Here is an 18,578-nt window from a genome sequence, read left to right as displayed (position 1 = left end):
CCGCTGAGACTGCATCTTCTCCGTAGCCAGCAGATTGTTTCCCAAAGTGACCATTTAGCAATGCGCAGGGTATTAATATCCAGGGCCTTGGGGAACTGTTTGGTTTGGGGGCTGGCTGGGACATGAGTGTCAGCCCTGGTACCTGTCACAGCCTGATCCCATGGGACGCTCACTCTGGTCCTCCTCCCCAGACCAGCATCCTGCCTCTTACTGCTCCCACAGCAGGGGGACAGAGGTCATGACCCTGTCGGCAAAGGTGTCCAGGTGCAGGACCGGAGCTGATCCACCCAGGCTGGGAGGGGCAGGACGCAGCTGCCCGCAGGAGCTTTGTTCGGAAGTGTTGGTCGGCCAGCTGCCACCTTCACCTGTTCCCTTGAATCCTGGCGATCCTCATTTGGTGTCCTGGTTGCCAAAGTGTGTGGCCTGTGGTGTGTGTGTGTGTGTGGGGTGTCCTGCTGAGCTTGCATTTTCCCAGCCTCTTCAGGGGCTCTCTGACTCGAAGCCCCACCTGAATTCCTTTTGGAAATCTTTACCCCATCAGCTGCCACTTGAGAAAGAGCCTTTCCGTGGCCATCAGGCATGCCTCCCTGGTCCTCAGCCAGGAGGGCATTGAGGGTATGATCAGGGGTCTTCCTCGTGGAGATGAGGTCAACTGTGTGGGTCAGAACAAAGCATGATGTTCCCAGCTGGCAGGGCCAGGCCTTGGACCAGAGGGATGTGAGAATCATGGGGTATGGGGACACCTCCCTCCCTAGGAAAACAGTGTCTGCTTCCTGCAGTCTGGGGTCCTGGGTGTGACCTCCATTGTCCCAGAGCTGTTAGGGGTAAGGCTGTGTGATTTCAGCAGAGGGTCCAGAGGAGCATCTGTGTCTGCTATGAGCCTGGTCAGGCAGGGACAGGCCTGGGGGACAAATAGCCCTTCAAGAAATCATGTCTAGTTGGAGACAAGATGAGGTGGGTGGGAGGGGGCTGGGGTCACCAGAGCCGTGTGTCCGTCTTTTGGTGTTGTCTGGCCTGCCCGGTGTGAGAATGCAGGCCTGGTTGCTGTGGAATCCACTTTGGCCTCCTGTGAGTGGACGTCCATGCAGGGGAGGGAGGCGGCTCGGGGCACAGGCTGGCCCCTCGGGTCTCAAACTGCTCCCTGTCTTTCATCTGACCTGGCCCTGTTCCTGCTTCCCCCACAGCTCTGCTCTACAAGCCCATTGACCGAGTCACCAGGAGCACCCTGGTCCTACACGTGAGTGTCTCCCCGCCGAGTGGCCAGGGAGGGCTCAGGAGTGGGTGGGAGATTGAGCCCAGGGTGCAGGAGCGCTGGAGTCATGACAACAGCCCATGCGGGGAGCTGGGCAGAGGGTCCCTGGGCCCTGACTGCACCTGCCTGGCCTGTGGTGACCATGCTGATGGGCCCAGGGCCTAAAAATAGCTTGGCCACTAGGCTTGACTTTTGGCCAAATGCTCCCTGGGAGGCAGGCACTTCCTGCCTCCTCATTCCTTGCCTGGTCTCCAGTGTCCTTGGAGCAGCTGTAGGGTAAGTGGGGGGTGTCTCTCCCAGCTGCTTGGTGAGAGGAGACTCCACCTGGTCTGCACCACCAGGGAGAAGAATCATGACTGCAGTGGTAATAAAGGAGCACCACTGCCCTGCTGCTCTGACCCTAATTCTTAGTTCAGCGTTTGCAGGCATGACCAAGTTAGAGTAAGGGTCCCTAGTTGCCCCCCTTGGAATTCCTTCAGTGAGGATTGAGTTCTCCCCACTGTCTTCTCGCTGAGCCCCAGCCCCGCTCCCCCCGTCTCACCACCCCATCCTTCCCAGGACCTGCTGAAGCACACACCTGTGGACCACCCAGACTACCCGCTGCTACAGGATGCCCTCCGCATCTCCCAGAACTTCCTGTCCAGCATCAATGAGGACATCGACCCCCGCCGGACTGCAGTCACAACCCCCAAGGGGGAGGTGAGCTCAGGACCCAGTGGGGCTCGGCCCCCAGGGTGAGGAGGGTGCCCGGCATCATTCCTGCTCTCCTGCACACACGGGCACCACCGCCCGATGCCCGGTGACTCTCCAGCCCTGACCCCCCAGTCCCAGCCAAGGATAGGCCTTTGGGTCCTGGACCAACAGCTTAAGGTCCAGCATCTCATTAATCTTCATAATAGTCCACGGAGGCAGATGAGGAAACTGGGGCCTGGAGAGTCTCTCTAGGTCTCCTGCACCGGTCTCTTGGCTATAAGTGTTGGAACTGGATCCTTTAGCTCGGGGTCCCTGACCTCTGGGCTGCGGACTGGTACCTCCTATCAGATCAGCAGCAGCATTAGACTAGAAATAAAGTGCACAGTAAATGTAATGTGCCTGAATCATCCCGAAACCATCCCGCTCACCCTTAGTTTGTGGAAAAAATTGTCTTCGACGAAATCAGTCCCTGGTGTCAAAAAGATTGGGGACCGCAGCTATAGCTGGGGTGTTCTGTCAGCAAGCCTCAGGCACTGTCCCCCGCACCAGGGCTCTTTCTCTCATTCTTGAACGCAGCCACCTCCTCTGGGCAGCATGATGTCCTCAGGGTCCCCTGGAAGATAATGGCTCAGACTGAGGGAGCTTGGAGAGTCAGGGAGAAGAGGCTGAAGCTGCCAGGTGACTGAACTGTCCCAGGTGGGCACCTGGATGTGGCTAGCAGCTCCAGTTCCCTGGGGGCCCTTTTTGCTGGAGGAGTGGGGGGTGCCTCAGTGAGGGGAAGCAATTTGAAGAATCAGAGGGACAGTTAGCCGCGTGGGTCAGCAGCCTGACCCACACATGGAGCTTCCTGTCCAGAAGAGGTAATTAAGTGGCGTTCAGGAGTGAAGGCTGGCTGCCTTTCTGCTCCTTTGTAGTGTTTATGAGGTTCCAGTGTCTCCTGGGGAGGGAAGTAATGAGGGACGGGTTCTGGGGATTGGCTAATGGGACCAGAGCACTGTCCCTGCGTGCAGCTCCCAGCCCCGGTTTGCAGACCCTGGAATATCACCGGTTGGTTTGACTGGGGATGTCTGAGAGATCTCCAGAGGCCCTCGAGCACGACCAGTTTGGGATCGTTTTAATAGTGTGCTTTCTACGTGCTCACCTACATACGCAGCATATATAGGTCACACAGAGAAGCCTGAGACAGACCGTGACAGCCCCGCAGAGGCCCGCTGGCCCAGGGTGGCGGGGAGGAGGCTCTGGAAGTCATATGTGGAGCGAAATGCTCTAGACCAGTCAGAGCCCAGGGTAGAGACAGCTGTAGGATCCCCAGGACACTGCGACAGCCCCACGGAGGGAAGCCCAGGGTCCCCCATCCATCCGCCTGAGGCGGGTTGCAGAACCCACTCAGAGGCTGTGTAAACGGGCCTGAGTGGTTCTGCAGATCGAAGTTCAGCTGAAACAAGGTCAACATCTTAGGCAGAGTTAGGGAGGCGTTTCTAGGGTGGAGGTGGGGGGTATCTATGACCCAGGGTGGGTCCATCCAGGGGTGAGCTGTTGAGGGCTGCAGAGAAATGGAAAGGTACCACTTGTGGATCATATATTACATGCCAGGCACTATATTGACTGTTCTAGATATACCATGATGCCTATGCTATGGGGGCCAATGTCATTATCCCCATTTTATAGATGCTAAGACTGAGGCTCAGAGAAGGCAGGGAACTTACCCCCAAGATCTCAGCCAGGAAGGGGCAGAGTCTGGATTCAAGCCCGTGTTAGATTAGGTGTTAGGTATGAGCTCAGTCATGTCCGACTCTTTGCAACCCTATGGACTGTAGCCCACCAGGCTCCTCTGTCCATGGAATTTTCCAGGCAAGAATACTAGAGCTGGTTGCCATTCCCCACTCCAGGGGATCTTCCTGACCCAGGGATCAAACCTGCATCTCTTGCATCTGCTGCATTGGATTCTTTACCACTGCGCCACCTGGGAATCCCCAAGCCCATGTGCCTGACCCCAAAGCCAGTGCTGCTAACCACCGGCACTACGGTCCCTCCCTGGAGCACCCCACCCCCACCCCCACAGCTGGATGGGTGCGGGCTGGGCCCTGGGCTGACTCCCCCTGAGCAGGCGGGGGTGGGTGGGCATCTCTTTCAGACGCGGCAACTGGTGAAGGACGGCTTCCTGGTGGAAGTCTCGGAGAGCTCCCGGAAGCTGCGTCACGTCTTCCTCTTCACCGACGTCCTCCTGTGCGCCAAGCTAAAGAAGACATCAGCGGGGTGAGTGTGCAGGAGGGCTGGTGGGCGGGGAGAACTAGACCCCGCCCCCCGGTGGAGCCCGTCAACAGCCCGGGGCCATCTGCATTTCTTTCCCCCCTTTTAAAAACAGATTAATTAATTTTATGTTACTTCTTAGCCTTTTTCTAAAAATAAATCATGGTTTTAATTATAAATATAATACAACCAAATTACAGGGGGTGGGAAATAAACCCTGTCACCCACCCGAACATAAGCATCAGTCTCCTGCGGCTATATTTCCTTCCAGTTTTTTTTAAAATGTTCTTATGTTTTTTCATATACTTGTAATCAGAGTGAATACCCAATTTGGGGCTCTGCTTTTTCCATTTCACGTCATAAGCATTTTCCCTGTTGCTGCCTAATCTTCATAATCATCATTTTACTTTCCTGCATGATGTTACAAGTGGATATGCCATAATTTACTTAAGCATTCTCCTTTTATTAGACATCTCTAAATTTTTGCTAACTGCAATTCAGTGAATATTCATTAAATCTGATGCTACCATTTATTGAGTGCTTATGCCATGCCAGGTGCCATGACAAATGCTTTGAATATATTATTTCTAATCTCCCCAGTGACTTTACAAAGTAGGTATTATTATCCACATCTCACAGATGAGAGAAGAGGCTTAGAAAAGTGAAATAAGTTGCCCAAGGTCATACAACTAAAGTAGAGGAGGCAGGATTTGAACCTTAATTGGACTTGAAAGCTGCTTTTGAGCTCCATCTCTGTACCCAGTGACTAGAGTGTCTCTGTTACAAGCAGAAAAGGTTCTTCAACATGTATTCCTACGATCTTCCACCTTTATTTTCTTACCACCTACGGTGTGCTGAGGGAGGCAAGCCACAGGCTTAATGTTGCAGGGAGGTACAAAACGAAGTCCTGGGGAAAGTGAGAGAAGGAGAGGTTATTATGAGTTTCAGTAGAGGGGATTACGTTTGAGATGATTCTAAAGCAGAGGTGATGGTCATAAGCATACATACCTCTGCCTTAAGTCCTTTGCCCACGGCAGGCATTACTAGTGGACCACAGCACTATTTCTCGTTGGACTTGGATGTGGCTTTGTAATCCTCAACTCATTATCCCTCAACTCATCACCCCATGTGACTTCTATTGATAAGAGGTGGCATTCAAAATTGCATCTGTATTGTATCTCTAGCTAAGAAGATAAAGAATGTAAGTTATGTTTAGACAGGCTGGAAGGGAAGGAAGAGGTGGATGGGGAATAGGAGAGACCACTCTTGCTCAGACACTAGAGGTTTAGGCTGCTTAAGAATGTCAGTCGTTCTGGGCCAGAAGAATGGCAGGAGCGAGATCCAGAGCCCTTACCGCTGCCTGACCTTAGAGCCTGACTGTCGTTATTCCATGAACGTTTCCTGATCAGGCTCCTCAGGGCAGGGATCATTCTTGCCTGTGACGAGTTCTCAGTAAATCCCTCTCAGGTGGTTTTTGGTTCCAGCGATTCAGGCCTGAAGATCCAGTTCCTCTGTGGCTCACAGCTCCCTCTGACCTGTTTGCAGGAAGCACCAGCAATATGACTGCAAATGGTACATCCCCCTGGCTGACCTAGTGTTTCCATCCCCTGAGGAGTCTGAAGCCAGTCCCCAGGTGCACCCCTTCCCCGACCACGAGCTGGAGGACATGAAAATGAAGATCTCTGCCCTTAAGAGTGAAATCCAGAAGGAGGTGAGCAGAGCCTGGCATCACCTGGGGCTGAGAAGTTGGCTCTTTTCATTGTGGACCTTTGAATTGGGTGTGCCAGGGAAATGGAGGAAGGAGAAGTGATAAAATTTGGGAGTCTGACAAGGGAGGCAGGATGTAAGAGAGGAAGGCCTTTCTTTACAATCTTCAAGATAACATGTCTGACCATGACAATGAGCACTGGGCAGATAGAGGGCGGTGGGCCAAGGAGTCAGTGCTCGGAATTTAGTGGAGTTAATTATGAGAAGTTTCCTGGGGAACAGTGTATGCCAAACACTGCAAAAGCAAGAGGAGAAAAAGTTCTTAAGGAAAAGCAGGATGTATGAGAAGGGAAGGGCCTGGGAGTCTCCTCAGAAATTGACAGATCGAGTAGGCAAATAAGTAAACAGAGGCGGCCTTGAAGATCGCTTGGTCTAAAAATGCACAGAAACTTGTATCCTGATAGAGAGCTGAGATTCTGTCAAACACACATGGAACATTTACAGATAATTTATCATGTAGTAGGCTGCATTTTGTTGTTGTTCAGTTGCTAAGTTCATGTCCAACTCTTTGTGATCCCATGGGCTGCAGCACACCTGGCTTCCCTGTCCTTCACCATCTCCCTAAGTTTGCTCAAATTCATGTCCATTGAATCAGTGATGCCATCCTACCATCTCATCCTCTGTTGCCCCCTTCTCCTGCCCTCAGTTTTTCTCAGCACCAGGGTCTTTTCCAATGAGCTGGCTCTCCCATCACATGGCCAAAGTATTGGAGCTTCAGCATCAGTCCTTCCAATGAATATTCAGGGTTGATTTCCTCTCAGATTGACTGGTTTAGTCTCCTTGCAGTCCAAGGGACTCTCAAGAGTCTTCTCTGGCACCACAATTCAGAAGTGTCAGTTCTTTGGAGTAGGAAATCTCAAGTTTAGAAAAAAAAAAAAAAAAAGGTGTACTGGTCATGTTCACAAGCTACAGTGCAGTAAATTAGAAATCAACAACTAGAATATAATTAAATATATACCTGGGAAGTTAAAACTTTTCAGGTAAAGAGGAAATCAAAAGGGAAACTGCAAATTAGACCTGCATGAAAATGAGAGCACTCCATATTAAAACCCAGGGGATACAGCCAAAGCACTCGTTAGAGGAAAATGTATAGCCTTAAATTCATTATATTTGACAACAGTGGCTAGAGGAAAACACCCCAGAAGGAGGCTTCCCCAGGAAGGGAAAGAGGAGCATGGAGGGGCTTGGTTAGTTGGCCGGATTTCTCCTCTTCACCCATCCAGGCTTGGCGTGGGCCTCACCTCCCCAGATGAGCCTTCCCCGTTGTCTCCCCACTGTTGGGTGTCTCGGCTGGGTGCCTGGCTTCCTGGTTCAGGATGTTTACCTCTTTGCTTGGCTTTATTTGTGCTGAGTTATTATTGCACACTCTGCTTTCTCTCTTCCCCACTAGAATTTCAGCTCCAGGGAGGGGACTGTTTTCTTCAGTTCTGTGTCTTAATGCTCAGTTGCTAGCCTGCCAGGCTCCTCTGTCCATGGGACTCTCCAGGCAAGAATACTGGAGTGGGTTGCCATTTCCAACTCCAGGGGATCTTCCAGACCCAGGAATCGAACCGGTGTCTCTTGCATCTCCTGCATTGGCAGGCACATGCTTTATCACTGTGCCACCTGGGAAGCCCCCTATGTCCTACTACTTAACATGTAATTAATAGGTGCTTTATGAACAGTTGAAAGACACATGACCAGATGGCTTCTAAGAATTCTTTCAACCCAGATGTCTTCCTCTGAACAGAGGAGAGGAAAACCACAGTAATAACCCAGGGATGTTTGGATCATGGGATTGTCCTACCCTTGTGGCTTAGCTGGTAAAGAATCCGCCTGCAATGCGGGAGACCTGGGTTCGATCCCTGGGTTGGGAAGATCCCCTGGAGAAGGGAAAGGCTACCTGCTCCAGTATCCTGGCCTGGAGAATTCCATGGACGGTATAGTCTATAGGGTCTCAAAGAGGTGGACACAACTGAGCAGCTTTCACTTTCACACAGTGTCCTAGGACTGGGGTACACCTGCCCAGAGGGAGCCCCCTGACCAGCACAGGTGTCCTCCTCCTAAACAGCCAGCCCACCCTGCCTCGGGGAGCCTGCTTCCCCATTTGGGTCTGCCAGCATCTGCACAGCAGGGGCATCCGCATGCGTGTCTCTCACCCGGCCCTGGGAGCTGCAGGCTCTGGGCCTCCGTCCTGCTCCAGGTGTGGAGGCATGGCCTTCTGCTTCATTGGATCCGTGCTTACTGACTTCTGCTGGCTGCAGGGCTGCACCAGATGCTCACAGACCTCCTTATCCAGTGGAGAAGGCACACATTCTTCTGTGTGACCGCAACATGTGACACAGCGTGATGAGAGTCACTGGAGATGCACAGTGTTGTTCTCTGAGTCACAGGAGCAGCAGCAATTTATTCTTTTAATAATATTTTTAAGCCTAATTTTTTTCCCTAATCCCCAGTGTCACACTGACTTCTCATAACAAGAAATACAATACCAAAGTGTGTAGAATAGAACTTCTTACCTTCCCCTCATTATTCCCAGCTTGAGGTATATTCTTCTAGACTCTCCTGTGTTTACACGTGTGTGTCTGTATTTTTTAATGAGATTAGACTACATGTGCTGTTTTGCAGTTTCATCTGTCAGGTCCCCTTTCACAACTGCATCCTGTTGTCACTCGACGGCACAACAACATATTTGGGTCTTTAGATGGTTTCTCATTCTTTCCCCTGCCCTTCTATTTCTTTCCGGTAGATCCCCTGCAAGTGGGATGTCTGGGGCAGAGGGCTTGCGTATTTCATCGCCAGGCTTACATCTGAAAAGTTTGCATCCGATCGTGTTCCCTCCAGCAGTGTGTCATCATCTCTGTTCCCCCACAGTGTCACAGCACCGGCTGTGAGCAATTGTCACAATTCTGCCAGTCTAGTGGGTAAAAAAAAAAAAAAAGCAGAGATGAATTCTCGCTGTAGGAGCTTGAGGATGGCATTGGAACTGAGATGTGAAGCATAACAGTGGTTCATAAAAGGGAAGGGATCCTTTATACGATACAAACTGGAAAAACTGGAGACAGCTGAGACGGGGAGCAGCTTGTTAGAGAACAGGGAATAATAGCATGCGCCCAGGGTGGAAGATGCAGGGGACATGTGGCGGGCATGGAAGCTAGAACCCAGCCCTGGGGAGGCCCCCTGGGGCCAGAGGTAATGGGGGCTTTATGCTGAAAGGTGTCTGCTGCTTTTAAGCAGGGCGGCTCGGTGGTACCCGGAATTTAATTTATGGAGATGACTGAGTAACAGCCCAGAGATGTTGATGCCACTGGAAGATTTTTATTCCTTAGATTTATTTTATTACAGTTTCCAAGAGTAGGGGGCAGGCCACGCCACACAGGGCTTTGTGGGAAGACACCAGGTTCGGTCAAGGGGCAGAAGGAGGGACTTACCTGGGGGTCCAGTGGTTAAAACTCTATGCTTCCAATGCAGGGGTGCAGGTTCCATCCCTGGTCTGGGAACTAAGATCCCACATGCCATGCTGCGTGGGCAAAAAAAAAAAAAAAAGAGGCAGAAGGAGCTTGGGAAGTGCATGGCCCAGAGCCTCGATTGTGTTTTCCACAAGAAACAGCTTAGGACTGGCAAATCTGAATAAGTCAGCAGGCTCTGGGCTAGAGTGGTGGTATCTAGTTGCCCTGGGTTACTTAGGGCAGAAGAAATACTGGCTTGTGTGTGAAAGTTAGTTAAAGGAGAGGGTCAGGGGTGTGGACTCCAGACTGACTGGTTTGCACATGAAAGATGCACTCACAGGGAAGTCATTTACTAGCCTAGGAATTAGCATGTCCTGCGAGGAGCAGTTTTATTTTCTGTGGCTGACTGGCCCTCCCAAGAAAAAAAAAAATGATGACTATACAGAGGAATGCTGTATGTAGAACTACGGGGTGTGAGGGAGGTGGGAGGGGGGATCGGGATGGGGAACACATGTAAATCCATGGCTGATTCATGTCAATGTATGGCAAAAACCACTTCAATATTATAAAGTAATTAGCCTCCAACGAATAAAAATAAATGGAAAAAAAAAAAGAACTACGGGGTGACAAGTGGAGTCCGAGTGCAAGGAGAACCTCCTGTGCCCTCTGTCCCCTGCAGAAAGCCAACAAAGGACAGAGCCGGGCCATCGAACGCCTGAAGAAGAAGATGTTTGAGAACGAGTTCTTGCTGCTGCTCAATTCCCCCACAATCCCATTTCGGATCCACAATCGGAATGGAAAGGTCAGGAAGGATGGGGATAGGACAGACAGCCCCCTTCCTCCAGGGCTGCCCACTCACTATGGCTCCTGACCCTGAACTGGACCTGTGGAAATCAGGGCTTCAGGTCCCCCCACCCCCCATTCCCAACAAGGCTGCTGTGGCTCCTGCCCTGGACTGCCTCTCCCCACTCGTGTAGAGCCAGTGCCCTCTGCTGGCCATCACTGGCACTGCCACTCCCATCACCAGGCTTCCTAGGAGGAAGGCCTTCCTCCCAGCTGCCTTCTTCTTCAAGCCTAGGGGTGCCTGGGTACAAAGGAACTTTATTGGGGGCCCCAGAATCCAAAAATGTCCTGGGCCTGACTGTGGTCACTCTAGTGAATTCTCATCTCCTCTCTTCAGAGCTACCTGTTCCTACTGTCCTCAGACTATGAGAGGTCAGAGTGGAGAGAAGCAATTCAGAAACTGCAGAAGAAAGGTAATGCCCCACCTCTACTCTACACTGCCCTGCTGGTGTCCATGGCAAGAGAGGGCCTTTTGCATTTCCAAGCACTTTGATGTCCACTGGCTCCTCTTTAGCCCTCCTAGTTACTCTGTAAAATGCCAGGGCAGGTGGTTCTTAACTGATGCTACTGATCAATTGAGACCCAAAGAATTCAGGTGATTTGCTTAAGAATGTGTAGTGAATTGTCAGTAGGACTGGACCCAGAGCCCAGAGTTGCTCGCCTGTCTCTTGTTCTTGCTGTCATGTACATAATTCATGAACCTCTCCAGTTGGACCCTGCGCTTCTTATCCCTCTGGCAGCACCCCTGACTCTCCCCAGCTGAGTGTCTACTCCCCCTTCCAATGACCAACTCTGCCCTTAGAGCTAAGCTTTTTTTCCTGCAGTAGCCCTCAAAGAAGAGCCGTGGGTCCTAGTGGACCTATGATGACATTCTGCTCTCTTTTGTCTCCTCCTGCAGATCTTCAGGCCTTTGTCCTGAGCTCAGTGGAACTCCAGGTGCTCACAGGATCCTGTTTCAAACTTAGGACTGTACACAACATTCCTGTCACCAGCAATAAAGACGGTAAGATCTGGAATCCAAGGTTGCTCAATCAGCGGGTCCAAGCCCCCGGGGTGTTGCCGGGACCTTCCACAAACACCTAGCCAGTCACTTGGCTACTAGTGGCTGACCTCTGCTCCGCTGCGCTGGGAAGACTCAGTTGCCAGATACACAGAGTTTGAACAGATGTTTTTCTCTGCTGAATCGCTGGATGGCGCCCAACTCCTCCCTGGCGACCTCTGGCTGAAGAGAAGAATCTGGTGTCTTGGTCCACTGGGACTGTGATGTTAATATGTTCACGGAAGCAGAAGGCTTAAGCCTGGGGCAGGGTGGTGGTGGAGCCCAAGGTTAGGTGGATTAGAGTAGTGTGTGAGAAATAAGGCTGGACTTGCTCTTTGGCACAGAGTGACTTATGTTTCCACTTTGGAAGGCTAGACTGAGGAGGGCAGCAGTAGGATAGGCAGGATTCATAGGAGGGAAAGTGCCCGGGGCGGTTGGGACTTAGTCCCAGGAGGAAGGTGCGGCCAGCCCAGTGGAGGGAGTGCATCAGCTCGCACTCCAGGCAGCAATGGACTGTGGACGCTTCCTCCTCTGGCCACCAGGTGGTGCTGTCGGACCAAGGCGCAGACTGGCTCCCTTCCTTTGTGTAACCAACCAGCCTGGGTGAGGCGGGGGAGGAAGCAGGCCTCTCATCACCCTCTTCCCTGGGGGGCTTTTCTGTCTTGCAGACGACGAGTCTCCAGGACTCTATGGCTTCCTCCATGTCATCGTCCATTCTGCCAAGGGGTTTAAGCAGTCAGCCAGTAAGTACCCAAGACCACCTGCCCCAGGAAGAGACTTCATTGTTCATCCTTTTACAGAAAGTCCCTCTGGACCCATTGCATGGGGCCTCCCACCTGCTCTGCCTTGGTCTGCCCAGGCTGGGGCCCTGCCAGCTGCTTTGAGGTGTGGGACATTCCCCCAAAGGCCAGGAGCTAGCTGCTCTTGGCTAGCAGGGGTTCATCCCTGCTTTCTGTCTCCAAGGTCTGCTCTGCCCTAAGCCCTTCCCTACCCCCAGGTATCAGAAATATGGGGCTCCAGTCTCACATCCGCAGATCACACGCTGTGTGACCTTGGGAAAATCTCTTAACCTCTCTGAGCCTTCTCTTTTTTCTCCAAAAAAAGGCAGTCATGCTTGTTAATACTTACCTAAGAGCTGGCTTAAATATGACCTATATGTGTAGGGCCAGCACACTGCTACCACACATTCTTTTTCCTTCTTTATCACCATCTGCTGCGTCCGTGCAGTTCTTAGTATTTTACAAGATACAGTTACATTTTTATCCAACTTTTCTCCCTGAAGGAATTTGTGAGTTAGACAGCTAATAGTTTCTTCCCATTTGCCAGATGAGAAAACTGAGTCACAGAGAAAGAAAGGACTTAATATTCTATAGGATCAGAAACCTGACTCCTTACTCCCTTCTCTTCCCCTCTGACTGGTAAGATCTGCCCTCTGCCTTCTTCCTGCCAGGGCACCACGCAGGGGGTATGCCGCTGACTCACAGTCATTCATTTAACGTTCTCTGTGACACCTGGATTCCCGCAGCAAATCTGCCTCCCTTCTCTGCGTTCCCATCACCCTGGGGCAGCACCTGTCATACTTTTTTGTCACTTAAGATGTGGTTTGTCCACTGTGAGTTCTTAGAGGACAGGAGCCAGGTCTCCTTCATCGCTGAATGAACAGGAGCTCAAAATGCTGAACGAAGTAGTTTATTTCCAGATGCCTATTGTGCGCCTGGGTCCCTTACTAGGTGCTAGAGAAAACACAAACATGGCTCGTGAGCTGACAGTGGTTGGCACATTCAGAGCCTTTTCGGGTGCATTATCTGCTCTGAGCCTCCTGGCACCCTTTCTAGGTCGCTGATGCCATTCCCACTTGGCACGCAAAGAAGCTGAGGCCAGAAAGCTCCAGGGACTTTCCCAGGGCGGTGCAGCAGGGCACACAGGTGATGGAGTTGAACCCATGCCTTCTGACACCAAGGCCCACGCTTTCCCCTCTAGAGCAGCATTTCTCTCAGTGTGGCCAGGACCCCCTCACCCATCACTCGGGCAGTGCTGGTGGAACAGCACCAGCTTCCTGGATCCCCCCAGACCCACAGAATCTGCTGATGGGGTATTGTCTGGGAATACTCCTGGTCAGTCAGCTCTGTGGGGCTGCTACACACACCAAGTCTGCAGCCCCCTGAGCTGGCCGGGGGCCCTCACGTCTCCATGGTGACCAGATGTCTCCCTCTTCCTGTCTCTCTGCCTCCTGTCGGCTGGGATGGGCCTCAGGAGCAGGCTCATTAGGGCAGGGCGTCCCACTCCCCCAGAGCAGGGGTCTGACCTCTCAGACTGGGTTGGGGCGCTCAGACATGGGGTGAGGTACGGCTCCAGAGTCTCCCCTCGCCTCCAGCCAGTCTTCCCCTCCTCCCTCTGCCAGCCCCCTGACCCGCTCGGACGTTCATTCTGACTCAGGCCTTGTGAATCTTCAGCCATGGATGCTTGTCCTAGTAAACTCATCCCGTCCACACAGTCCGGCCTGGCCTGCAGGCACCATCGTCTTGCCCAATCTCCAGAGGAGAGCAGTCAGGCACAGGGCGGGGTGGTTTGCGCAGAGCTAGGATTTGACCCAGACAGGCCGACTCCAAAGCCCTCCCTTTTATCCCAGAACTAGTCCCTGATGGGGGATTCCCTCACAGGGGAACCAGTGAAGGGACACTTCATGCCCATCCATCTCTCGGCTGCCCAGACGTGCTCTCTGCTCTGATGGGGGCCCGATAGGCCTTTGGCTTCATTCGCCTGTTCACCGGCGCCCTGCTCAGATACCTGCTGTGCTCAGATACCCGGTTACATCCAGTCTCCATCACACACAGTGAGGGACAGCTCTCCCCAGTCTTAGCTCTGCAGGAGAGTCCTGATGGAGAACAGCCCAGCTGGGTAGCTCCTGGGTCCTGGGAGGGGCATGTACATCCACTCTCTGACCTCCACCCCCTGCCCCTGATTCACATTGCAGAGGATTGGCTGTGGTTCCCCAAAGTCACCCCCCAGCACATACCATTACCCTGGGAAACAGCCTAGGCAGCGCCCCTGGAGGGGCAGGCTGTGGGGCCTGAGGCTGGGCGGGCGTGTGTGGATTTGCAGAGCACGCATGGGCACTCTGGGGAGACTGATGCGTGATCCCCCGTCCCTCCTGGGTTCCCGAGCCCCGGGCCTCACTCGGTGTCTCTGCCTGTCCCCGCAGACCTGTACTGTACCCTGGAGGTGGATTCCTTTGGCTACTTTGTCAGCAAAGCCAAAACCAGGGTGTTCCGGGACACAACGGAGCCCAAGTGGGATGAGGTGAGTGGTCCCCGCAGGGACCCCGGGCTCATCCCCCACCATGCCCACCCTGCTCCCAGTGCTCTCGTCCTATTGTCTGGGGATGGCCAAGCCTGCTGATGGGCCAGCCCCGTCCCTCTGACCCCTCTGCCCTCCCCTCCCTGCTCATCTGGCTTCTGATCATGGGTTTGTGTCTAGACACAGTGTTATAGTTTGGGGTCTCCCATCCAAGTACTAATCAGGCCCGACCCTGCTTAGCTTCTGAGATCAGATGAGATAAGGTGCGTACAGTTCAGGTTCTATACTTCCCTTCCTCAGTGATTCCCAGGCCTCCGGAGCTCCAGAGAATGAGGAAGCTGCTCCAGACCTCATGACGTGGTCCTCACGGGCCCGCCTCACCCCTCTCACCCTTGTAAAGATGGGGCCCACTCCTGCCGGGAACCCAGGTCAGCTGCTGGCGTTCAGCATCCTGTCTCGTCTTTCCCCAGGAGTTCGAGATTGAGTTGGAGGGCTCTCAGTCCCTGAGGATCCTGTGCTACGAGAAGTGCTATGACAAGACCAAGGTCAACAAGGACAACAATGAGATCGTGGATAAGATCATGGGCAAAGGGCAGATCCAGGTGAGAGGCAGGCGCAGCCAGGGCACCAAAGTGAGCGTGCCTGGGAGGCGGTGCCAGTCGGGAAGGTGTCCTTCTCCTCTACCTTCTCGGTCAAGGGAATTGGCCTTTGTGACTTGGGTTCACAGCTATCTTGAGCAAAGTTCCCGAGGTCGTTCCTCTCCCCCTGCTGGACATGGTGTCCTATTCTAGCCCCAGAGGCCCGTGTGTGTCTGGTTCCTTGGGCTTCCACATCTGGTGCACTTAGGTCATCCACACTCCTGCAGGGTAGCCTGGAAGGATGACAGTGTCTTTGTTTACACATCCCGTCCGTAGCCTTCTGATGGCTTTTTTCCAGAAATACTGTGTTAAGAAGGATTCTGAGGTTGTATCGTGAATACTGTGTTGGATTAGCACTGTCTGCCATGGAAGGAGTGAGACCCCAAGCATGTGCCTCTTTACTGGAAGGGCTGAGGATGTAGCTGGGCTGATAGGGGCTGGCCTCTGACCTCACTGCAGGTTTGCTGGGCTTGACTCGCCTGTGCCAGGAGTTTGTTGGCTTAGGGTGGGTCTTGCGGTCCAAGCAGGGGCAGGTCCTGAGTCCAGATAAGGTATGTATGCGCCGCCCCAGCTGTGTTTCTTTACGTAGGGAAAGGGGCTTTGTTTGCAGCCTGTTTTTGGAAATTCTGCCAGTGTTAAAGATGGTTGCTGTTCACTTAACCTGTCAAGGGGATGTAGGCTTGGAGGCGTGACATTTGGTGCGGAGCCATCCACGTTCCATCTGGCACCTCGTGTGGCCTTGTGCTTATCACACAAGTGGCCTGGCTTGGGTGTGGACCCTTTGACCGTGCACTCAAGGGAATCAGCAACTGACACGCCCTGGGATTGAGCTGTGGGCATTGGGTGCTCTGGGCTGCTTAGCAGCTGTGCCAGGAATCACCTGGGTGCGGGGAGCTGAAGCTGAATGATGCTTTTTCCCAGGAAGCGTTTGTTCTCTGGTGCGCTGTTGAGGCTGCAGAGTTTGGTGTCTGACTCTTGGCTGGGTGTCCTCAGTGGCAGTGTTCTTGGGGACTCGTGTGCTCCCCCTACCCTGTCTCAGGCGCCTGTGTTTGAACGAGGAAGATGACACTATTCAGCGGGGGCCCAGCCATCCGACTCATGACACCCCATGTTCCTGAACATATCCCTCCTTAATGCTGGGGACCTGCACCTCACTCTTCAGCACCGTCGCCAGGGAGATGGTGCTGCCAGGCAACCAGCAGCCAGTCCTTCATTATTTAGGGAACAGGAGCTGATGGAAACGAGCTCTAGATTTAGTCCCGGGAATCGACTTCCTGCAGAATAAGGACTGGGAGCCCCATGTCCACGTCCCTGGGCTGCCCATCTGGTCCCAGGAGGTGCCCAGCCAAAAAGCATGACAGGTGCCCACACACTCCGGGCCATTAGTGGCTATGGAATGGAAGGGTTAAAACGGTGTTCTGAGCAGCCAGCTCAGGGAGCACCATGGACGCTGACCTCCAGGGCTCCGCAAACCCGGATTCCAGGGCTCGATGGCATCGTCCCCACCTGGACTCGCAGTCCTGTTGCTTCCCTCCTCACTGCTGTCAGCTGCATGGGCCCCAGGGGAAACACACCATAAATCATTACATCTTGGAGACAGGAGCAGATGGAGGTTGTGGGGGAAGGGGAAGAAGCCAGGTTATGTTTGGCAAAGCCGAGAGCGCAGTCTGGTAAGGAAAATGTTTCTGTGTTTAAGCTTCGAGGAATGTTAAACGCCTGGGAGTTGATATTAAAAGAAACACAAACCTTCCTGCTGCCAGCTGACCTGGGCCTGTGAGCGGCCAGTTCAGAGCCAGCGTCCTCTGGAGGGCTTTGAAGTCGCCCAGCCCTCAGCCCCCTGGGGCCCAGCCCTTGGTCTTCAGCCATGGAGCCGTCTTGCCCGCCTCCTTCCTGTGGATGGGGTGCGGGTGGCGGGGGTGATCTGTCCCCACCAGGGGTGCACTGTGCCGTGTGAAGTCCACTCACCCTTCTGAGGATGCCCGGGCTGGGTTGGAGAGGCTACACCGAGCCATTTCCACGTGGCCAGGCCCCACGGAGCCATGGAATGGTCTGTTCCCACAGCTCGCCCCCACCTCCCTTCCCCCCAGGTGTCCAAGGAAGGGAGTTGGCACCGGCCTCTGGCACCCGGTTCCGTGCCCCTTCAGCGGGCACCGAGGATGGCACTAAAGATGGCCTCACAGTAGGGGCCGAGGCCTTGGGGACATTCAGGTGGGCTGAAGGAAGGGCAGGCGGAGAAGGCCCACCCCCTGTGGCCCCCACTTCCTTCTAAGGCCCTCCTCGCTCAGCCCGTCCAGGGAACAGCCGGAGACCCCAGGCACTTCCTCCCAAATGAGCCTCCCTCTCTGGTCGGCGGTGGGGGCAGGGACTCCAGAGCGGCAGGCTGGGGGTGAGGAAGGGGCGGCATGTGGTGATGGACAAACGGCAGCTCTAATCGCCAGCTTGTGTGTCCATTTGCACCCTTGGAGGCTTGTTCCCAAATGTTCTCCTGTGGTCCTTGCAACAGCTCTTCCAGGAAAAGGACAGTCACATCCGCCCCGTTTATAGACAAGGACAGTGCGGCCCTGGCGTCTCCACTGACAGTGCAGAAAAGGCCCTCCTCTCTCCTCTACGCTGTGTCCCTGTGGGCCAGGCCTTCATCACGGCGTCCCCCAGCCTGGGTGAAGGGCACTGCGTGGCTCGTGGCCTGGAGAAGGAGCCGGGCTGACTTCCCCTCCCCATATCCTGCTCTGTGGCCTGCTGTGTGTGCTCAGTCATTGAGTCGTGTCTGCGACCCCGTGGACTGCAGCCCGCCAGGCTCCTCTGTCCATGGGATTCTCCAGGCAAGAAGACTGGAGTGGGTGGCCGTTCCCTTCTCCAGGGGACCGTCCCGACCCAGGGATCGGGCTCATGTCTCTTGTGTCTCCTGCATTGGCAAGCGGGTTCTTTACCACCGCACCACCTGGGAAGCCTGCTCTGTGGCATACGGTGAACAAAGGGCTTCCTTTACCTGGAGTCCTCTTACCTCCCTGCAAGGGCCATTTATTTCTGCCTGGTGTACCTGGAAGGAAGCAGAATGAGTGTTCATGGAAAAGAGCCGGGGAGGGGCCTTCCTCTGCTTCTGCTGCGTGCCTGGTACTGACTGGCTGCTCTGAGGTGTAGGGGCCCAGCCTCAAGGGATCTACTGACAGATTTGAAAGACAAGCGTATCACTGTATGCCACGCCGCTCAGCCACAAAGCAAGATGCCAATGACGATGATGGGGAGGGTGATGATGTTGATGATGCGGGGGCTTGGGAATGAGAGCCCTCCCATCAGAGAGCCCTCCCATCAGAGAGCTTTCTCTGACCCCCACACTGCGCTAATACAGTGGTTACCCCAGGGGACCTTCATAG

The 18,578-nt window shown here is 53.7% G+C and overlaps 1 protein-coding gene across 4 annotated transcripts in view; it reads left to right on the top strand.

The window, feature by feature from the left end:
* The window catches only part of ABR (ABR activator of RhoGEF and GTPase), a 189,155-nt gene that overhangs the window by 136,532 nt on the left and 34,045 nt on the right, over positions 1-18,578 (top strand). For all 4 annotated transcript variants that reach the window (XM_043478756.1, XM_043478761.1, XM_043478768.1 and 1 more), the window contains 10 exons: positions 1,185-1,237; positions 1,811-1,951; positions 4,080-4,201; positions 5,741-5,906; positions 10,070-10,192; positions 10,571-10,646; positions 11,132-11,236; positions 11,941-12,015; positions 14,475-14,572; positions 15,040-15,171. In XM_043478756.1, the coding sequence (XP_043334691.1) occupies positions 1,185-1,237; positions 1,811-1,951; positions 4,080-4,201; positions 5,741-5,906; positions 10,070-10,192; positions 10,571-10,646; positions 11,132-11,236; positions 11,941-12,015; positions 14,475-14,572; positions 15,040-15,171 (1,091 nt within the window). The remainder of the gene's footprint in view (positions 1-1,184; positions 1,238-1,810; positions 1,952-4,079; positions 4,202-5,740; positions 5,907-10,069; positions 10,193-10,570; positions 10,647-11,131; positions 11,237-11,940; positions 12,016-14,474; positions 14,573-15,039; positions 15,172-18,578) is intronic.

This window comes from Cervus canadensis, chromosome 1 (assembly GCF_019320065.1).
Source record: "Cervus canadensis isolate Bull #8, Minnesota chromosome 1, ASM1932006v1, whole genome shotgun sequence".
In the NCBI taxonomy this organism is placed as follows: Eukaryota; Metazoa; Chordata; class Mammalia; order Artiodactyla; family Cervidae; genus Cervus; species Cervus canadensis.
The sequence above is the reverse complement of the archived record's forward strand: the minus strand, read 5'-3'. Positions and strand labels throughout refer to the sequence as shown.